The sequence below is a fragment of the Anarhichas minor genome, unplaced genomic scaffold (assembly GCF_050575085.1).
Source record: "Anarhichas minor isolate MPS153535 unplaced genomic scaffold, ASM5057508v1 ptg000058l, whole genome shotgun sequence".
NCBI lineage: Eukaryota > Metazoa > Chordata > Actinopteri > Perciformes > Anarhichadidae > Anarhichas > Anarhichas minor.
This window is the reverse complement of record NW_027466504.1, coordinates 7,723,740-7,746,752: the sequence shown is the minus strand read 5'-3', so window position 1 is coordinate 7,746,752 and position 23,013 is coordinate 7,723,740. Positions and strand designations below refer to the sequence as shown.

The 23,013-nt window shown below is 45.0% G+C and overlaps 1 protein-coding gene across 3 annotated transcripts in view; it reads left to right on the top strand.

Moving 5' to 3' along the window:
- The window catches only part of ate1 (arginyltransferase 1), a 52,026-nt gene extending 34,176 nt beyond the window's left edge, over positions 1-17,850 (top strand). For 2 of the 3 annotated variants that reach the window (XM_076076533.1, XM_076076532.1), the window contains exons 11-12: positions 9,671-9,791; positions 17,059-17,850. In XM_076076533.1, the coding sequence (XP_075932648.1) occupies positions 9,671-9,791; positions 17,059-17,237 (300 nt within the window). In that variant the 3' untranslated portion in view covers positions 17,238-17,850. The remainder of the gene's footprint in view (positions 1-9,670; positions 9,792-17,058) is intronic. The other variant, XR_012947501.1, reaches the window with a different exon arrangement.
- The last annotated feature ends 5,163 nt before the right edge of the window (positions 17,851-23,013 follow it).

Genomic DNA, 23,013 nt, shown 5'->3' with positions numbered 1-23,013 from the left:
TCTTGTTCATGCCGGTTGTTTTTAAGTACTGAATAAGCAGACTTTGATGATAACAAACGAGGCGCTCACCCACTTGGCTTTACCAATCTGCAGTACCTGGTTTTAACAGATCAAGCACTTTTCAAGTGTGGCACACACGCACGCACACACACACGCACACACACACACACACACACACACGCACACACACACATGGACAGAATACCCAGTTAGTGAGGGAGTTATATGAAGTGGCTCTTACTCTTGTTATTATTGTTCACAGTGAAAGAATGTCTCGTTCTGAGCCCAGGAAACCATTACATTTTCCACAGAGGGGAAGAAAGGAGTGAGCAAAATAAGTGAAAGGAGGAGGAAGAGGACAGATGGAGAGAAAAAAAAAAGGAGTGACAAAATGTGTGCCAAACGAGAAAAGGAGGCAAGATGAAAAGGATTATTCGTTTCCCGGCGGTACTTCACTGACTTTTAAAAGAGTCCTTTTTTGCGGCAGCTGCACCTCCGTTCCCTTTCAGAACCAACTCCTCCTCGCTCACAAACAACAAACACTGTCGGAGAGGCGGTCAGTTCTCTAGCAACAGCCAGCAGTTTACCACATTGGCTTTTGAATTCAGTGGACCCGAAATGAATCCGTCCAGGTGTCGGGCCACTGTGTGGAAGAGTATGCTGGGAACACGACCGATGAAAAGAATTTGACGTCGGTTTCAGTCAGTTGCTGCTCTGCTAATGTTTTCCTTAATCAGTGTGTGGCTGCAGGCTTTTCTGTCACCTGCTGCATGAGTTTAGTTCTCATCAATTAGACATGACAAATTGCCTCCCTCCAGCTCAGGCACAGGACCTCATTTTCTCAGGATGCACATGAGCTGCACACAGAGGTTGAATAGTGATGAATACAAAAGGACTCTTTCCTTTTTCTCACTGATTTAATTTCAGATCAATCAAATCCTGACTAGCTGGTCCAAAAGGAAAAACAATTATCATGTTTGTGAATCATTAGCAGTGCCATTGATGACCTGCAGCGTATATATTAATGTAATGAATCTCTCTTTCAAACGGTCCCGCCTCCTCTCCAGGTACGCAGTCGCAGGTTGTGACATGCCGAAAGGCTCCGAGCCGCAGCTCTCAGGACCCTGCATGTGTGTTATTTACACTCGAGGGGCTCATTCAGACAGTGTGTTATGTGTGACCCCACATTCTGCCTGTCACTTCTTGTACATCTGGGCAGATTAAGAGTGACAGTGAGCGAGTTTGAGGCATCCAGAGGTGGGTGTTTCCCATGGAGGCCCCCCCCCCCCCCCCCATCCCCGCGTACCATTCTGTACAGTACACAACTTATTTTTTTAACATGTCGGGTTTGTTCATGAGGGCGTTCCTTTCCTCCATTCCTTTCGTCTCTCGCCGTAAACTTTCTAACCCTTTTTGATAGATATTGATGAGTTGCATTGAAAAGGTTTACGGTGAACAGCAGTGTTGGTGTGGACCTGTGGGTTTACGCTTCACAGGCCCTGCAGGTCCAGGCACAGTGCAGCCAACCCCCCCCCCCCCCCCCCCCCCTTTTCTCTTTCTGTCCCTCTTTTTTTGTTTCCGTTCGTCTTTCAGCAACTGTTTAAGAAAGCAGCCACCATGCTGGTCAGGATGAAAGATTGATAGAGAGAGAAGGGATCAGCGTGAACAAACTCTCAACTGATTTCATTCAAAGATTAAACATGGCATCACGTTTTCTCATATCTGCATGATACAATGCAGTAAATCATGACGGCTCGCATAGAGGTGGGATGAAGTTATTGTGCTGAGTGCAGTGTTCCATGTTGAATCTGATGGGCTCGTGTGTTTACTGTAATATTTTTTTTCCTGCCTTTTCTTTTCTTTTCTGCTTTCTTTTCCTCAGATGAAACGATATTCAGTTGGTTTTTATACATTTTCTTTTTGCCAGCAGCAATACCTTCCAACAATCCTCGACTTAGAGAACCTGTGCCCATCAATATAAGATCAAACCCAACTAGGCCCATTCTCACCCTCTCTGTGAAATTTATAAGCTAAAGCATACCTCTTTTACAGCCGTCCAGCCCCCCCCCCCCCCCCCCGTCTTAAATTGGAGCCTTTTTGACAGAAATGGTTCTGTTTGATTTAGCTCGACAGGAGACCACCAACAGTGAAACCTCTCAGCAGAAACATTTGTTAAAGTTTTTGATCATTTCTCTTCTCTTTTATGCCTCATCATCTCTTTTTTAACCATGTGTCCTGCCACGGGTGTGTTTTTAACAAATCATTAACAGGCTACAGCAGAGCCACTGCTTGGCTTCCCCTAGGAGGAGCGCTGACAGGGTGATGGTCTGAGGGGGGCAGAGCTCAAGAGGTCAGGTCAGACGATTCAGTCTTACTGTGTGTGGAAGGACAAAGTTGGGTGGAGGAGGGGAAGGTGTGAAGGTCACAAGGGCGAAAATGAGAGTTTGGAGACGGTGTCATGCTGAGGAGATCCAGTGCCCACTAGCTGCCAGCCTGAGGTGTTTGCCTTGCCATTAACTTCACCACTATTTATTTTCAAACCCGCTGCAGCTGCGGCGCTTTGTCTGAAACGTCTGGTTTCTTTTTTGGCAAGGGAATGCAGGCAGATCTTTGATAAGCACTACTGGACAGAATGAGCCGGTCTCATAAATGCAGTCAGACACTTATTCAGAGTGTGGGTGGAGGGCCTTGCAGTTAGCAGTTTGAAGGTGGGGTTTTAAGACCGAGATTAGGGGCTGCGGTTCCGACTGCAAGTCAGTAAGCTGTGGTCTGTGTCAGACAGGCGTAACAGCTCGCCTGCCCATAAAGACCAGAGGAGATAAAGAGATAAAAGTGCCCCAGTCTGTGAGCTGATGCCCATAAAAGCGCTGCCATTGGTTCTCAGGGGCTCTGTAGAAATGTGATCCTGTAAAAATATTTTCTTCTCATTAACCTGTCATCCGTGAAGCCATGACGCATAGCCGGGCCAGGGAGTGCTGGGACAGAGTGGGGTGGGTGGAGAGGGGATTGTGCGGGTTGTCTAGGGGCCCAAGGGGGGAGACTTACCAGCCTAGATGCTTTATTTGAAGGTCGTCCTGTGGTAATGTGTCGAGCAGGGTGAAAAGGCCTTTGGTGGGCCCCGGAGTGTTTAAACAGCAGCAGTTAACGTAAATCTCCCCAAACGTAGATGCACTCACACACACACATCCACACACAAAGGTACGTGTACATTTAGTCACAGACTGTGGTGAAAGTAGGTCTCTGTGGTCTATTCTGAGACACGGCTTGTTTGGACATGTCTTTCATTGGTGCTGTCCGTCTGTCCAGCCTGCTTCGTTTTTTGGTGTTATTTGTCTAGCTGCATGTGTGTTTGTGTGAGCGGCGCTGTTTACGTGTGTCCATCAGCGGCAAGAGGCCCCCGCCCCCCCCGCCATGCCCCCCTTGTCTGGGCAGAACGTATGCGTTTCAACAGTCTTAATGCGATAGAAGGGGTGTATTGTGAGAGCGGTATGTTTGAGAGAGTGTACGGATGTAGGGATCAGGGCCTCTGTTTATTGTTTTTTTTTGGACTAAGATTGGATGAATGTGACCCTGGGTCAGAGTGCTGGCCCGGGCCAACATAGGTTAGGTCTGCTCGGCTTCGGGTCACACTAGGCCCCTTTGTATACCCACCGGGTTCAGGCTGTGCCCTGAGTGACAACCAGCTGAATGACGAACTGCAAGGAGACCACAAATGTGACACGGTGACCATATTTGTCTGTTTGGGTCAAATGTCCATGTTTCTGCTGAGAGTGCTTGACAGATGTTTAATCCTGACCTAATATCCCATTCGCCATTGCGTTCGACCGCCTATAATCTAAATCAGGCTGCTTTTTGTATTGCATGTTATTTTTGGATATCTTTAGCCCGGAGCAAACAGAGCAAGGTCTAATATTAGTGAGCTCATCTATTTTGCGACCAGCCTGACATCACACTCTCCGAGCCGCTCTGTCTCACGCTGAAGTGGGTGTTCAGCTGACCAGCAGATTACTGTTTAACTTAATGCTCTTTCCTGTAGAGATTTGAGCTGTCCTGACACTGTTACAGAAATAGGCTCATTGAGACTGCATTTAGACATTCTGCACAGTGCCTGACTTGTGCACACACGCATAAAGGGGACACCTCAGCTCGGGGTAGGGTGGGTGCAAACCCAACTGGAGATATGAGCAGGAAATCAGCAGCAGATGTGGGTGTAAAGTAACGCAGATGGAGGCAGGGAAACCCTCTTACTAGGACACCAAATCCACCTCCTGTCTTCTGGTCTTTCTTCCAGCGAGGCTGAAAGAGGATCACTTTGAACCATGACACTGCTGTGCAACTGCGAAGCAATGAATGATCTCATCCTCGAAAAGTCTCCCTCGTGCAGGATGTGATCGTGTCTGAGATCGCCCTCGTATCAACACATGATATCGGGACTAATAATAAAAAGACAATGTCATACAAGTAGTAGAAAGCAAGGGAGACACAAGAGGATCACAAGAACAAATTGTAGGAATAATGATTTATAAAGCATCACTTTAGTGATTTAAGGGGAAATGTGCAGATGTTTAACCTTATCTCTATCTTCCTTGAGTTAGGTATGGAGGATTATTTACAGTGTACATTGTACAGTGTTTTGGCTGACTCACTTATTCAGCCGGCGAAAGTTATGTTGGACGCTGTCGCCGCCGACAACCTCGAGAGAAAGAGCCGCGTGTGTGCGTTACTATCCATGAAAGTTTTCCTCCTCAAGGATCCCGAAGATAAACTTGGAAAACCAAGACCAGCAGGGCAATTTTGGGGCGATATTTGTCAATCAAATTTGCTAATTTAATGGCCTGCCAAGGAGTGCTCGGGTAATGTAGCACAACTTGCCACACAATGCATCCTGGAACAGGAGCTATCACTTTTCTTGGGCAATACAGCACCCACTGGGAAATAGATTTTTTGTCAGTGGACTACATTTACCATCAGCACTGATTGAACATCCATATTTTGCTTTAAGGTGTTATTAATTCTGCTGGCCTTAGCTCCTCATTGATTTTCGATTTTCTCAATTTAATGATTAATTGCTTGGTCTATGACGTCATGTTAGAATATTTCCCAAAGCCCAAGTGGATTTTTTGAAATCGCTTTTTTTATTGTCTGACCACAACCCAAAGATATTCAATTTACAATGATTTAAGACAGAAAAGCATCAAATCCTCTCATTTGAGAAGCTGAAACCAGAGAAATATTTGGCATTGAATAATTAATGGTTTATCAATATAACTGCTGATTCATTTTCAGATTAATCAATTCAATGTTTTGTTACAGCTCTACATGTAATGCCAGAGTCAAAAGATGGCTGCAGTAATCCACCAATCTGCTTTGCTCCTCACAAACCCATTCTGTGATCGCCAGAAGCACAAAACGCATCACTTCCTGTGCTGTCTAGAGAGGATGTGTTCCAATTAAGACCGACCTGGCGTGCGTTTCAAATACAGCAGCAAAATATTACATTTTGACTAAACTATTTTACTGGCGATGTGCCGAGTAAGAATATGAAGTTGTGTTTTTCACCCGTCGACCATTTTGGACAACCTGGAGATGTGAAGAGACGTGTGGCTGATGACAGCTGTCTCAACTCTACACACACTAAACTCCTAGTCAGCCAAGGAGGAAGCAAAGAAGCAGGAGCCAAAAGCCGTGCAGGTTTTTCACGAGGATTCCTTGGCTGCAGCGAGGCACTCCATTTATGCGTCTGATTAATTGCTTTTCGTATAAATCATCATAGGTACGGGCCTGAGGCATCGCTCCCTATCTTGAGGTGTGTGAGAAAACAAGACAAGAATAAGGGGGAGGGTGTACAATGAAGAAGAGGAACAAGGTGACCGTTATGCGTTTGAGTTGGTAATAAAGTTCCCTCTGACAGGAGGGCCTCTGCTATCTGTGTGTGTGTGTGTGTGTGTGTGTGTGTGTGTGTGTGTGTGTGTGTGTGTGTGTGTGTGTGTGTGTGTGTGTGTGTGTGTGTGTGTGTGTGTGTGTGTGTGTGTGTGTGTGTGTGTGTGTGTGTGTGTGTGTGTGTGTGTGTGTGTGTGTGTGTGTGTGTGTGTGTGTGTATAAAGTCTGTGTGGCCTGAAAAGAATGAGTGATGCTGTGTCACCGAGGGAGCTCGGAGTGATAATAGATCTGCAAAGTATTGTGTAACTGCATGTCGAGCCCTGGTGGAGATATGTGTTTATTTACTTTTGATGAATGAGGTTGTGCAATTGTTTACTCGACGGCAGCTTGTTATTCAAATGAGGTTGAGCAATTTCCCCCTCTGTCTTGTTAAAGTTCAGTTCATCGGGAAGAAGATCGCCTCCCTATGAACGGCAACAAACACACTGCACAACAATAGATCTGACTGACTGAGTGCATTCTCCGACTTGTAAGCGCACAGTCTCCATTTTGTTTTATGGGGCGGCGATTGAATGCAGCTCTTTATTTTTCTAATCCGTCTGTTTTCCCTCTCGTCTCCATCCCCACCCTCTGTCTGCTTAGCTCTTCCCCCACGTCGGGCTCTTTCCAAGCCCCCCGCCCCCCCTCTTCATCCCAGTCTTCCAACATCCTCTCTCAGTCCTGGGCCCCTTTCGTCCTGGCACCCAGACTGCTCCGATCTGTTCGCCTCAGTCCTCGTCTCAGTGACGTTAACTACCATCCCGTTACCCATCTGCACCTAATTTTTCTCTCGTCCCTCCCCGTCTCCGTCTAATCTTCCTCTCCTTTCTCACACCTCCGGCAGCAGCCAAGTCTGTCCCGCTAAAGTTTGTACATGTTTCCTTCTTTCTCCACTTGTTTTTTTCATTCCCCAGCTCCTTTTCCATCTCTCTAAACGAGCCTTTCGGGGCTTGTCAGTCATCGGCATCACCTCCATATCCGTCTGAACATGCGAGCACAGAAAGGAGGGAAGGATGGGAGGGATGGGAGAAATGGTGACGGATTGGTTCGTGAGGGAGGGTTTGAGCACTTAGAAAGGGAGGAACGGAGCCACTGAAGAGAGGAGGACCAAACCAAAAAGATATTCTTCATCTGGGGAAACCCTCAACCTGTTGATCGGCCGTGTAGCTAACTCAATTGTGTGGACACATTCAAAAACACGTGCACACGCACACAAACCATCACTTCCTGTGTCCTTTTTCACAACACTCGCTAAGCTAATGGCCACTCAGGAACATAGATTTGTAGGAATTGGCCATTTTAACTCCCAGCTATTAGATTGGCTCTGAGACTCTTCACATCAGTCTTCTCTCTCAAGGATCTAAGTTTCAGGAAACCATTACTGCATCCTCTGTTCTAAGTTACCGTTAGATAACGCGATGGATGTTGTGAGCAAGCTGAAGCAGAGCCAAGGGAAGCTGCAGGGGTAGCGGTGAATTACAGGGCCTTCAAGACAACCTGGGGAAGGAAGAAAATAAAGAAAGTCAGCTGTAAGCTCAGTCTTCAAGTTCAGTCCAATAAAGAGAAGAAGCTGACAGAAGGAATTGCACATGTGCCATGACTTTTCTCTCTCTCTCTCTCTCTCTCTCTCTCTCTCTCTCTCTCTCTCTCTTGCGCTCTTTCTCTTTCCTCTCCCTCCCCCCCCTCCCCTCTTCAGATAGACCTCTCTTTCTGTTGAAGCGTCACAACAAAGGACTGGAAATATCATTTTGGGTAACCCTCAAAACAGAGGCCTTCAGAAGTCAGGAATCCACTTTGTATCGGTGTGCATTTACAAAAGAAATAAAGTGCAACACAAAAACACGACTGCTTTTCTTCATGGACTAGTGGCATTCCCAAAGGTCTGTCCTAGCTTGTTTTCATTATTCTCCTATCTCTCTTACGCTTTCTGTCTAAAGACTAGCTACTCCGTTCGCACCTCTTGTTTCTGCTCTGCGTCTCCCTTCCACTGTCCCTCTACGCACCCGGGTCGGGTTGAAGCGCAATGCCGGGTGTGCCGAGTCCTATAGCAGTAAAGTATGCGTGTCTCACTGTGTCTCTATTGCTGAGCAGGTGTGTGTGTGTGTGTGTGTGTGTGCTTTCTGTGTTGAAGGAGCCTATAGAGGTGTGGCAGAGTGTGCGAGTGTCGAGCTGACTGCGCTGACAGTTGTAGAAGGCTGTAGGTTGTCGGGACACGGAGAGCATCCGATCAATGTGTGTGTGTCCATCGCTGCTACAGATGCATAGCATTCCACCACCATCCATCTGTTAGCGGAGGCACTTAAAGCGCGTTGGTGTCTTCTGCTTCCATCTGACATGCCTCCCCCCCCCCCCCCCCCCCCCCCCCACAGCACAGCCTGTACATCAGTTTTGTCCTGTATGATTGTATGAATTTAGTAATACATTTTGGCGTTTCTCCCCGCACTCCTTCGCTTAGTTATGGCGCGCAGCAGAAAGGTGGCTGAAGATGAGGAGGGAAAAGCTTGACTATGACTCTACTGTTTTCCATTTCTCAGTGCTGTAAAGCAGCGTAGTTCACTCTCATGGCGTCCTTATCCTGCATGTAAAAACAAGCAGCATATTTTCCATAAAGGCCCAGTGACGGATGGGTCGTGGTGAGAGCGCCACGGATGGTATTTCCTTTGTCTTGCTTATTTTGAGTTCGTAATGACATCTGCATTTTTTTTCCTCTCTCTCTCTCGTCCTGCACTTTTTGACCTCGGCTGTGTATGAAACAGTGCGTTCGTGAAATGTTGGAGTCTTCGCCCTCCAGTTTATTGTCTCTAAAAAAATAAATACTATCGTTGGGCTTGTTGCAGGCGCCTGCGTGTATACAGAGCTATCTCAGCCGTTTGTGTTTGTTTGGTGGCGTGTGATGGAACACAGGTCTCTGATAATGGAGTCTCCTCCTTTTCTGTTCATTCAACCGCTTCACTTTTTTTTTTTTCCCTCTGTGCCCTGCAGCTGTTTTTGTTCAGCTTGGTTTACTTTCCATCCAAAATGTTAGGTCAAATACGGACTTGTGCCCATTTCACAAGCACACATTACAATATGCTGGTGTGTTTACATTTCCTGCTCGGCCTCGCAGACAACATAACACTCCTGACACAGAGACTCAAACAAAGAACTCAAACAGAGCAGAGCTTGATCCAGGTCTCACCCCTGATCCTGACCCTGAGGTCAGTTTACAACTTGTCAAACATTTAACCCTAAAAGGTTACAAGCGTATAGTGTGTAGGGCTGTCCTCGACCAAAGAGATTCTTAGCCGACTTACACTCGTACGATTTTTGTTGATTAAATCTTTTTTCCACACAAAAGCACCACTTTACATATTGTGTTTACCAGAGATACGCTCATAAGTTTCTTGGAAATAAGTCATTCAGCGTGAATAAAGCATAAAGAAGGAACAGCCCTAGTAGTGTCAATTAGTGTTACCAAGGCTGTAACTGATGATTGTTTTCAATATTGATTTATCCGTTTTGTGTATTAATTAGTCTATGAAATGTTAGAATATCGTTAACAATGCTCAAAAACGAAAATGATGTATTTAATTTGCTTGTTGTGTCCAACAAACGATATTAAGGAATTTATGGCAATATAAAATAATGAAGGAAATTCGTTAAAAGCAAGAGTTTGGCATTTTCGCCGAACAAAACAGTTCATAACTAATCGATTTTCAAGCAGGAGGCCTAACCCTCTTGCTCCCTCTCTCTGTCCCTTTTGTATCCCCAGGGGCAGTACCGGCCTTCAGACCTCCTGTGCCCTGAAACCTTTGCCTGGGTACCAATAGAGCAATGCGTACTCCAGTTGGAGAGCTCCCGCTATGCTCGATTCAACCAGGATCCCGATGCAGGTACAACTATGTAACACTCTACCGTTACCGTTATTCATTTAACGTCTGAAAATGACTGACCTGCCACTTTGAGCTCCGTCTTAGAATCCTCCAGTTCTTCCTGAATGAACCCATGAACCTTGTGTTGACATCTGATCCAGTTTCACGGTGGTGCTGTATTGAAATCTGTGGGCTTGGTCCGAGGTAGCATTGAACACGGCTCCCACAGTCCTCGCTCCACCATGATCCTTCAGCATGGCCAGAGCAGAGCCAGCGGAGTCATTATGGAAGGACCATGTTGCCATTAGATGAATAGTGATCTTTGCTCTAATAAACCACATGCAGAAGGTAGACTGGCAGACGCCCATCACCTGGACTGGCGAGCTGTGAGATGGGGGGGGCAGGGAGAGCTTTTAACAGAGTCTGAGAGGAAAGATTTGAATGATTTTTTTTTTTTTTGCATAGATGCATGTCTAGAGAGACTTATACATTTTCTATCTCCTTTATTACTCCTTTAATCAGTCTCTGCTAACGCTGCTGTATGGATTTTGCATATTTGTGCTCTTGGTGGTTTTCAGTGAATGTCCTGCAGCTCCCACAAAAATGTAACTGAAATAGTTTGCATGCTATGGCTCTGCATGCGGAGCAGAAAGAGTCCCACCTCATGTAGACTGACATGGTCCAGTGTAGGGCACTTCTCAGCCTCGGAATGAAGAAGTTAAATACGTTTGTACAGATACTGTATGACAGGAGATGACTGGAGGTTGTTGGTAAAGTACACACATACATAATATGTATATTGCAAGTGTTTCCACCCGAGTGGTTGATTGTGCAGGGGCCAGCCGTCTCCTGTTTACTCTTTCCCATTAATCTGCATCACCAAACAGGCACCGAGCAGGAAAGAGCCACTGATAGACAGTAATGGGAGATGTCAAGTAGACTAGGATTTATGGATGAAGAGTAAGAGATGGAGTAATAGAAGAATAGATGGAAAGAGAAACTGGGGAGACGTGATGGAAATGATTTTATAGAGATTTGAAGTGAAAGGGAGGCAGGCTGGTGGTTGTGTGCTGGCACTAGAAGAGAGAGAAGCACAATACAATGAGAGACAGATTGACAGGGAGGTGGAGGAGGAAGAAGGATATGTGATTCTGGAGAAAGGCGGCTCAAGAGTTTGCTGTAGTGAGGTCATACCTGGACTCGTGCCATGCAGAGACCAACACAAATGATGAACTTCAAAGAAGAAAGCGCTCTCTGGCACTGATCAGAAGGCAACCTCTGGATCTGAAGAGTGAAGCCAATGCTGAAGTGCCTTGAACTTGCATTCTCTCTACTGGCCATCAGGGGGCAACTCTGATTGTATAGAAGTCTATGAGAAAATGACTCTACTTCTCACTTGATTTATTACCTCAGTAGACATTATAAACGTGAGTTTATGGTCTCAATCGCTAGTTTCAAGTCTTCTTCAAAGCAGCATGATACATAGGGTCCCATTTATAGTAAACTAGATGATGAACCACCCCTATGCTTTAGGGTGGGCTGCCACGGCGTTGTCCGGCCTTGGAGTTGTCCGTGTTGTCGTCTTGCAACTCTAACCCTTTCAGAATTTGTTTTCAGTTCATGACAGTTAATTGTAACGGTTTTGGTCGTTTTAAAAAGGTCTTATTTGGTATTCGGTTGTACTTGGATGCAACCTCTCGTATCAAAACAAGACGGCACAGCCTAAATTAAGAACTCAAACCAATGGCTGATGTTACCTGTTATACAGTCTGTGGCATTGATGCCACTTTCATAAAATAAAATGTTAACACTTGTCTCAAGGAAATAAGGACTCTACATTTTTGATTTCATGGCTAGCCTTCCTTGTTGACTCAAGTGGTGGTGAAAGCACCACACCCGGGAGAAAAGGGCCTTTAAAAGATGGATGGTTATTTAGCAGGTTGCCATAAACAGCTTAGCCGGCGGTAGATCTGACATTTTCTTGTCAGTCATACCGCAAATCCCAGAGTGGGCACAAATGACCGAGGACCAGGTGGCAGTTTCAGAGTTAGCCGTTTTCACTGTGGCCAGCGTGTTTGTGTGTCAGTGGCTCTTGCGGTGCCTCCATCGTGGACTGATGATCTTGGACGAGTCCCGACATTTTTGTTATTGAAGGCCTGGCTGTCCGAAAAGCAGTCTCGTTAAATTTCAGTGCTCGCTGTCTTGATGGTTAGCTCTCAGGTCTGTTGCCAAGGTGCGTGGTGCCAGACTGTCGTGCTTGTGTGGAGGGTTCTGTCGTCTCCAGAAATACACCCAGTGGTCAGTCTGCAGTGTCATCGTCAGGCTAGCAGCATGGTACGCTGTGTAGGCCTGTGGCCCAGTCCTAATTGGCAATATATCAATGAGTGGCTTCTTTGTGTCCTTAATAAAGACATCTTGCAATTTGTTGGCCTGGGGAAGTCCTGACTGCAATTAATGGTGTAAGAATCTCCTATGTATCTTTTAGGCAGTAACTTTTCTATAGCTTTAAATTAAAGGATTTCTGTCTCATCAAGATGCAGAAAAACGTGTACATGCATTTATCTTCAGCAGGCTAGACTATTGTAATGTGTCTTTACAGGTCTTAGAAAAATCAGCTGCAGCTCGTGCAGAATGATGAGACCTCACGAACACAAAGAGAGGGCAGCACATTACACCGGTCCTTGAATCACTGCATTGACTTCCTGAGATGCAGAATCCTGTTACCAAATGGTCTCGGGGCCTAAACACATCTCTGATTTACTTGTTTGTTACGAAGCATCCAGACCCCTCCGGTGATGTGTGGGGGGTTTACTGAGTGTTACCTGGGTCAAAGCTAAGGGAGGTGCAGCGGCTTCTAGTTTCTATGCTCCCCACCTGTGGAACGCGCCAGCTCAGTACCTGAGGTCTGCTGAAACTGACAGCTACTTTTAAATCAGGGCTTAAAACCCAATTGTTTACTGCTGCTTTCCAATAAATTAGATGAATAACTTGTGTTTTATCTGTGACTATTTATTTGCTTGCTTTTGCTTATTGTTTTTATTGCTTTTTAAAATCCAATTTCTCTCTAATCTACGGCTATTTATTTGCATATTTTTCTCGCTTTGCTTGTCTTTATTGTCTTTTAATTGCAATTTTAATGTTTTCTTAGCATCTCATGATTAATATATTTAATATATTTCTAAGCCCGTTTAAAGTACTTTGAACAGCGGTGCCTTGCCCTCGCTGTTTTAGTGTGTTGTGATAATGATATTTTTGCTGACTGTGCTTTCATGAAATAAGAGTGTCAAACTTATCTTTGTTTATTTACAACAAACGTTCAACACAGTGTGTCATTTATCTCGACCACATTTAGCTCCTGAAATTTGTATCCATAACCCTATGAACAGAGTTAAGCTAAGTTTGTGATGCATCAAATAAATGTGCTACTGAGAGATAAATTACAAAGCTCGGTAGAGATTAGGGTTAGGATTGTAGGAATGTAGGAATGTAGGAATATACATATATACATATTTTCAAAGAATTCACACTACAAGTCAGAGCATGTTTTTAGCGGATCAAAAGAAACACTTTAAGATGCTCTGAAGTATCTCCTCCTCCTTGAAGTCTTGTAGTAGTTGGTTGAATGCATGTTGTCTTTTTGTCGAGCCCAAAATAACAATTTCACTTTCAGTACAATCTCCAGTCATGTCCACACAGACTGATAAATCAACTTGGAATACTTGACAGTGAGAACCTGAGAACAAAGGTTCTTGATCTAAAAATAACATTTTTGGTTAAGAAATTTCAGTTTTCAAACTGTCAGCAAAGTCCCCAACTAAGGCTTGCCTCGAACTCCAAACCTCACCCAGGGGTGAAAGAGAAGTAGGGTTGCTGGGTGTGCGTTCAAATTGTGAACCCGGGTGACCAGGTTACAGAGCTACAGTCTTAATGAGGTGTGTAAAGAAAGCTAATCCAAAGTTTACACTACTCTGTCCAAAGCAGGCTCACATTGATTACATGCCTGTTGCTGACACATCGAGGGCTCTAGGGCTCTAGCAAAAATACATACAGTACACACACACACACACACACACACAGTCAGTCTATACAGCACATATGTGTTATCTCTCACACACTCATAATCTAGTGTTTGCTTGAGGGAGAAAGAAGTAGGGGCATTGCCCGCTCAGCAGGATAAACACACAAAAAAATGTGTGACATAAGTAGTCACCCCCTGGGCCTCGAGTGCGTCCAGCAGGCGCCAAACCAGACGCACACAATTACGCACTGCGATATACAAACTACACGATGCATTTAGAAAACTATCTTAACTGTTAACGTGGACTATTGGTCTCATACGAACGCGCTAGCCTGACAGCACCCACCACCCATGACCCCTTCTGCCTTCTGCCTCCATGTTTCCAGCTCTTACAGTTTGCACTTTCATATCTTGTCTCGCTGTCGGAGCCACTTTGCTCTGCTCTTCAGAAGGCTTTCTGCTACTTAGCCCGACTCGTGCTAATGTTCCCATTCAGAGTGGAGGGGAGACGGGTATCACTCCTCTCTCAGTTTCTTGTTATAAAGCGGGAGGTAGCTTTTTTTTCTGCTGCAGAAGAACCTGTCCCTCATTTTAGTAACAATAATGATAATAATATCCTTTCAAAATCCAGGGGAATTCTCTTGTTGCTTTCTTTACGGAGGAGGTCAAAATTCATGGTTCGGCTACAGAGATGCAGGGTCAGCTGGACGGATGTGTGCCAACACGGGCTTGAACCCAGGTCTTATGGTCAAAGTGCAGTCCTCTTTCTTTTCAAACGTAAGCTCTGTTTTTTTGGATTTTGCAACATTGGGTCATAGGAGACGGTCATGACCTGATGGCCTGCCTTTGACCGGCGTCCGGTGTTAAGCAAGTGTTCTGAAAGCTGGAGATGGATGGGAAGAGAGAGAGAGAGGAGCGTGGCCGAGGTGTCGAGGCGCCTTAGCCTCGACTCTGACCCTCTCACTCCCTCGCCGACCCTCACCACTCCTCTTCCCCCCGACCCTTGAACCCCCGACTCTGAGGAGCCGTGACCCTCAGAGTGGCGTGTCACTGAACGTCCGGTGTGCCTGGCGGGAACGGGGTCTGGAGCCACTCAAGATGAGGGGGGAGAGGGGGGGGGTGGCACTGGTGGAGGATGGAGTGAGTGAAGAAGCAGTGAAAGATGTTTACGTGAGGAGCGGATGTTTGGTTTGCCTTGAGTAAGAGAGAAGGAGAGATGGGGCCGATGCTCTGTGTTACTGTTGGGGTTAATAGACCGTCTGAAAGCTACATGCTGCTCTCTGTTTAAATCTGTGATACGTTCACTACTTTATATCTTCACAGGGGGACAGTGGTGCTCGGGAGACAATGCCGAGGGCAGCTTAAGTTATTTAGGAAGCATCGAACATTTAAATACTTTTGACTTTCATCCCATCAGGAACCCATTAATTCTTCATGGACCAAAATCACGGTCATGTGGAAGTTACACAACATGTTTACGTCTTTTTAGAACCCATCCCCCCCCCTCATGGCGAAGCTTCACGTACTGCTGATTTTCTTAGTTTAAAAGTTTATATCAAGCATTCCTCAATTATGTGACTCAGCAGTTTCTGGAGAAGGGGAAAGACACAGTGGTTAGGGCATTACTGAGCAGGGAAATGAGGCTAATAAATAAAATATGAATCCACAGGGAACTTTGAAAGTAAAAGAATAAAAGTTGAAATATGAAGATGTCTATGCAGATGGGGGGGGGGGGGGGTGAGAGCTAAAGAGCCAAAGAGCCTCAGGGCTTTGTGTTTATAACGAGCACTCTTCTGTGCTCTGGCTTGATTTTCAGTTGGCGTCGGTGCTAAGTTGAACAGTTGGGATATTCACTCACGGTCTATCCACCTACACACGTGACTGTTTAAAATCTCATTTGTGAGATCTCAACGTGCATTTTATCTGCAACAAAGGCGGTTGACTCATGTTGCTTTTAACAAGTTTCTGATCACACCCAGCCCTCCGAATAGTCACGGTTCAGCCGGAGTGCCTCTTACACCGGAGGATCCCTTTTAACATCTGGCACAAGAGAAAAGACTTGTTTGTGGCATTACATCACCGTTTAGCAGCTTTTCTCTTTGTTGTCTTGTTTCCCCAGTTTATTAGGTGATCAGGTGGGATTTAGCAGAGCTGTGGCGAATATTTTAGGAATTAGGCAGAAATATGTGCGCTCGGCTCACTCGTACCACCTGGGTGCTCAGCTGTGAGCCACATGGGTGTTGTCATGGGGAGCGGTAGTGGCGGGTGGGAGGCCTCTGAGCTCTATTAATACCAAATCTAACTCGCTCCTGTTTGACTGATGTGTCGCCATGGGCCTGGCAAGCTATTCCACTCCACTCCGTGGCCTCAAGTTTATTTTCATCTGTTTCCTCTTAGCTAGGCCAGACCAGGATTGCTCCAGACAGGACAGACTGGTTGAATGAAGTACTGTAGAGTTTCTAAGGGGGGGGTGCGGGTGTACATTTCAGAAGGCACGGTATGAATTTAAAATTGTTGTAACGGCAGAATGCTCGGAGAAGACGAGCTGAGGGGCTTCGCGAAGAGATGAGGGGATGTTAAGAGGGCAATTAGAGGGACTAGATGTCGGATACTTATTGAACTCCCAGTGAATGCAAATGAAGGACTCCTCAATTCTGACTGGAGTGGAAGATGATTAGAGCTCACGATGGATTTGGAGACCCCCTTGCATTCACACATTATGTGCGGTATATCTGGCTCAGTTGATACCACCTGCTGTGACGCTCCCTTGCGTGTTGTCTTGGCGCCAGCTGTGGGCAGCTTGGCTCAACCTCGCACTCCTGGAGGCAGCTGTTTTAGTGGCAGAGAGAGGGTCATCTGGTTTGTACCCCCCCTTTTTTTGTTTGTTTTCCATCCGACTCTCCAGAGGACCATTTGTAGCTGCTGAACACGCACAGTGTAGAGATTAGCAGTGTTTTCACTGGTCTGATGGGAGCTGGCAGTGTACGACACGGGACCTAATGAAATGCCGAGTTTGGCAAGGCAGCAGGGAGCAAGGCCCCGTAAACAAGGCCAACGAACTATCCTGCTCACACACCACCGTGACTCCAGGTTTAGGGCAAAGGGGAATTAGAGCTGTGTGTGGGGGGGGGACAGCTTCTCGGAACAATGGCGTATCCTTGCCAAGTCACTCAGAGGTTAACTCATAAGAAGGAGGGAAAATAAGGCCAATGTTAACTGTGCTTGATGTGTCTCCGCTGCTCCTCATTATGTCCTCGTGTTTGTGTCCAGGAGATGCTCGGGTGCTGAAGGACGTGGGCAGAGCTCTGGTGCTATACAGGCGGGCCGTGATGCCCTACGCAGCCTACTCCCGCAAGCGCAAAGGCTCCAGCGACGAGCTGGAGGTGCAGCAGTACGCCGACTTGGTTGGCCAGGACTGTGCTGAGAAGATCCTGCTCTACCGCGCCTAAACACACAGCGTCGCACCACTGCACCTTTTTAATATGTACCTGAATACACGGCCCCACAGCAACGTCTGTCTGTTCATGTAGACGTCTGTGCGTCTCCTCACTGTCTGTGAAAGTGCTTTCTGCTGCCGCTCCCAGTAGTCTCACCGCGCTTAGCTCTGCAAAAGCTGGAAGAAACGCAGTAGCCTCTCACTATCTATGTATGTATCCATTCACCCGTTGGCCTCATTCACATTTATTTACGCTTTATTCGTCAGTTATTCCTGCAGCGTCCATTCTCAAATTATGTTTAGATGTAAGCATGTTGTCCTTTTGAATGTTCAGTGATTTTGGTTGTCCGTTGCTTCCATGATATCTCTAAACTTCACCACACCACAACATGATTTTTTTTTATCTCCTTACTTATACACCACAACATGATTTTTTTTTATCTCCTTACTTATACACCACAACATGATTTTTTTATTTATTTTTTCAATCACTGGGTTTATTGATAGCAGCAAACTCACTGTTTTTAATGCTTTTGTCTGTAATATTTATAGCTTGATTTGCTTTTCTTTTAATATTGACACTGTTATTTTCAGTTAAGCCAAATAAATGGGTTGTATATTCCTGACTTCCTGATTTTGTGGATTTTGTGGCTTTCCTTTGCTTGCTAATTATTCAACACAACCCTGAATCCACCGGCAGTGGAATTTTGGGAACAAATTCTGGGAGTCCTCTAGCTGCCACAAACTGTGTATATTTCTTCACATACATTAGTAAGTGTAAAAATATAAACATACTAAAACACATGCATGCCCAGAGATACTGTATATGCTTGACTTGAGACTTGTTGAATTGGGCCAAGCAACAGGTGTTAGATATATGAGCCGGCAGAACACAAAACGCCTATTGCCTCTCTCCCTCAAACAGAGTGTCAGCAGCAGCTCATCTCTCAGCCAGAGCAGGGCTCGGCTCAGCTGGTGCCAGCAGGCAGGCTTGCTAGTTTAACTTTAACTAGTTATGTAACCGATTTCAGATTTAACAGATCACCTGGTAAGAGTGTTAACTCCAAAAAAACTATGTGTAAATGTTGTAGCTGCAACCCCTTTTTTGGGCTTTACATTAATCTCAGATTAATGCTCTAAACCAGATCGATGGCAATTCCTTGCCGGCAACAGCCGTGGTTGGAGGCATTATGTTCTCCTTTTTTTTTTTTTTTTTTTGTCCGTCCAGTCCTCAGGAACAAAGGCAATTTCTTTAAACCCGGGACAAACATCCACCTGGACTCAAGGATTCACTGTGTAGAATCTGGTCGCTGTGAGAAATAACTCAAGAGTTGAGTTTCACACAAATGTCTGATAAGATAAAGTGATGAGGTTTTGGACAGACAAAGGATGTAAAGTGCAACTTGACTGGTTGATGGAGGCATAAAACCATGACGCGGTAATTCTAGTTTATTTTTCTTTCAAAGTTCTCTCAAATCTATGATGTCCATCGCTGATAAATCAACTTGGAAATCATGCAAAAGACCGTCTCTTATAACTCAAAACATTGCCTTGATAGTAATGAAAATAAGATTTTTTTTTCTTTGTATTAAAAAGTAATCAAGTTGACTATTATTGTAACATCCATAGTTACAGTGCAAATAGCAACTGTTCGACTGCACAGTATATACTGTACTATCACATTATCTGTCATTTGTTATTGCGATGACGATAGATATTACGATAGAGTGCACAGAGTGTTGGTTGTGCACGTCCTTAAAAGTTCATACTATGTTCCACAAAATGCAATTAAGCTCGTGAACAATGGAGGCAGGATGTGAAGTTGTGGATTAAAGCCAGCAGCAGTTTCTAAACTAACAAACACACAATGGTTTTAAGATTAGAGGTAAAACTAAACATACATGATAATATTTATTTTCCCCGACAATGATCTCAACATTAACGGTGCTCAATAAATATACTTTTTAAATCCTCCTGCACACACAAATGAATTGCTGAGGTGGTTAGCCAAGTTGTGTGTGGGATAGCTCTAACTTAGCGGGTCGAGTATCCTATTCTTCTGGATGCGCACCTAGAAACACACCTTCCTGCAGCTAACTGAGTGAAAAGTCTAACCACAGACTGTAAAACATCAGCCCGGCCCTGGACTAGACTTGTATTTGTGCAGCAGCTCTGCTCTCCAGTGTGGCCTGACATGCCACCCATTATGCCAGCCTGCATGTCTGCACCCAATCCCAAGAATACAGTTGAGAGAGTCAGTATCTCAAGTTTAAGCTCAACCTGGGTTTAAGAGCAGCCTGTGTCCTCAAGAATTAAGATGGATTGACAGGCTAATTCTCCAAGAAGAGAACACTGACGCTGGCTAGTGGCCCTCTTGGATTGACTGTTTCTTTCCCACATTAGGCATGCTCCCCCTTGGACTTAATGTGCACTCACACAGGCACACACACACACACACACACACTCACACTCCTGGCACTGTCACAAGTAGTTAGTCTTGGTGGACGCCACACATAAGAAAACATGTGCCAGTGCTGTGGTGGACCTCTTTCTGTCAAAACAAGTGGCCTGGACCGGTCGGCTATTTTATAATGAGTCCATAATGCTGCAAAACACAGCATGGCAGAGTTTGGACATTACCCTGATATATAATTGTGTCACTGCTCATAATTCTTATTAGGTATGAGGTCTGTACTGACCACGCTCTGCTGCTGAAATACCGTTCAGCCAAAGGTCAGCATTCAGAATAAAGGGGCTTGGAAAGAAGGCTTTATTTTCATGTCAGACCTGAGTCACAGAGATGGTTTAAATATCCCTATGGTTTATTTTAGGCTGTGTTGGTGCCAAATGGTTGGGGTTTGTGACACTGGAAAGTAAAGAGACTGCCAAGAAGCTGGGAAAGGAGAGTATGACCCTGTAGTAAGATAACCTAAAGAGCTATTATTTTATTCTGAAGAAAATGTAGGTGTGCACTGAAAATTGCACACTGACTATCTTAACGTTTATTATTTGCATGTGACATGTCGTATGGGAGTTGAATGTCAGTTAAGGTTGAAGTAGTGAAAGGAATGGAAATGCCTGTTGAATTCGAAGAGCCAACATTTTGTAACAATTAGTTGAATTGTAATAAGTGAAAGCGTTTGCAAATTTGGTGTCAAGTTCGTGTCCCATCTGCAGTTGAAATGTCAGCTTGTGAAAGTAGTGGAAGTGTCTGCTGAGATGAAAGCTGCTGAGATGTCAGTCAGTGTGTCAGCCATGAAAGATTATTTTAAAGAGGAAAAGTTGAAAGAACTTGACAAGTTAGTTGAGATGTGAAAGATGAAAGGAATTGAAATTTCAGTTGAAGAAGTTGTAGTGCCAGAATTAGTTGAAGTGTGTGCTTTGTTAATAGTTGAAGTGTCACTTGTTATGAGGGCAGTCTAGATGTCAGTATAAGCTCAAGTAAATGGCTATTGGCTGTCGGTTAGAAGTATTTGTATCTCTATTCTGTTACACAACACAAAACGCTCCTCCTCTCCACTATCTGCTGTGGCAGTCTCCACACATTTGTTGTGGCCAAGTGAAAATGCCAAGGGGACCCACAGAGGAAAGAAGATGTGTCAGCGTGAAATAGTATGGGAAGGAAAAGCATGTTCGTAAATGAAGGAAAAGAGACGCCATTCCTGACGTATTTTCCCCTTTTCCAAACTGTGTGAAATTGTTTCAGATAAATATGGAATCATATCCCTCAGCTGTTGACATGAATGTCTCTAAATGATATGTGCTGCCTTGGTGACTAATATTTGCTTTTGTGGTATATAAGAGGGAAAAGTGGATTTAGGAAAAGAACAGTTGTGCAGATTTTTATCTTTTTTAAATAATCATTTTCCCTTCCAGTAGGAAAAAAAATGCTGATGGAGTTGAAGCTCATGCGTCATCCACAAACACCCCCTGATCACATCTACTGTATGTGAGTAACCCGGGACTCTATGCAGCCTCTGAAGGGTCTATTACATGACGCTGTCTTCCTGTTTGTGAATATGAAACTCTCTATAGGCAATGAGCGATTGGTTCCCTCTCTTTTTGCAGTACACACAAGCTTTGTTTCATCATACCCGGGGGCAGAATGTAAACACTGCCTCTGCCCACAGTATGTAGTATGTGTGTGTGTGTGTTTTATGTGTGTGTGTGTTTGCTCTTGCTGAGCGTGGGCCGCTTGTTTGTATTGGTTCCCCATTAGGACAGTGTGAATTTACACGTTTTTTTTATCCTCCCATGCTCACTCCTCTGTCCACTGTCCCATGTCTGTGTACGAGTGTCTATATGTCATGTATTGTTTGTGCCATTGCAACGCGGACGTGTATTATTCGCCCATGTTTGTACTGGCACCCAAGGTAGGCCCCCCAGACCAGCGGAAGCTCCCAGGCCAGAGGAAGTGCCAGGCTCCTTTGTGAACTAGGCCCCCCCGGATTAAGCGTATCGCACCCTAAATGCAGGCCCTTTCTCCCAGGGATTAGCTAGGGGACAGGGGGGCACCCACTCCCACTGGGGCCCTGTCACCCAAATTCAACACACCGTCACCAGACCGCTCCCTAGCCCCCTTGCTAGGATACAGGACATGAGGGGACACATTGTGCCCTTAGAGACAATGCTAAAGTGATTAGCCTGAGTTATTAGGGGACCATAGCAAATGCATTTTGACACAAGTTGATCCAAATCGCTGAAAATATTCACAAGCATCAGGTTGTTGTGTACATATGTTTAGTCAGTCTGATGCAGGCGTGAAAGTCAAGAGTGAACTACTCAAGCTCAGTGTTCAGGTGCTTCAGGCTCAACACAACCTTCTTCTTATTTAACAAAAAAGCAAACATTATAGATATTTGTAAGAGGAAATTTGTTATTTCTTCTTTTCAACCATATTACTCATCTCCAAATGATGTTGTTACCATTTGAAGGCCTGACTGTGGCTAAGTGGATAGCAGGGCCGTCTTTCAATCAGAGCATCGGCGGTTCAATCCCCGGCTCCGGCTCTGCTAGTTGCATGTCGATGTGTCCTTGAGCAATGTGATAGACTCTGAATTGTAAGTCGCTTTGGATAAAAGCGTCTGCTAAATGACTGTAATGTAAAATGTAATGAATTGGGACCCACTGGACTAAACTAACTGTATATAAAGTAAATAAAACTAGTTCCACCACGACCAGCTAGTACTTTCATTTTTCAGACTCAAAGTACATTTTGCTGTTAATATTTCAGTACTTTTACTCAAGTAGGATTTAAAATGCAGGACCTTTGCTTGTAAAAGAGTATTTGTACTTTGTGGTATTGGTACTTTTACTTAAGTAAAGGATGTCCGCACATGAGGTTAAACTATAACCGAAAACAAGCTTTGTAGAACAAAAGCTGCAGGCTAATTCATCAATATCAATTCACTGTGTGACTTTAAAGGTGAACCAGGGTGCACAGCCATGAGAAGAGAGCCCCTCTGGCCTTAAAGTGCTGCTGTGTCGGCATGGAGACACAGACAATGGCTGCAGGGAGATAAATGTTGTCTTCATATAAACCCCCTCCATGGTGTTAATGCTTCCCTCCCTACAGGTCTTTACCACATTAATGTCTCTCTTCTGTTTACCCCTTCATTGTCTTCCCCCCTGCTCCTCTGGCACAGGCTTGTGCATCTCTTTCTCTCGGAGGCAGTCATACATATTCCCACTGGCATTAGAATACTAATGTGTCAGGGTGAATAGAGTAGAGCTTTCGGCGGTTGTGGGAGTCGACCCACCTCTCAATATGTGCGCTGTCTCTACTGGGG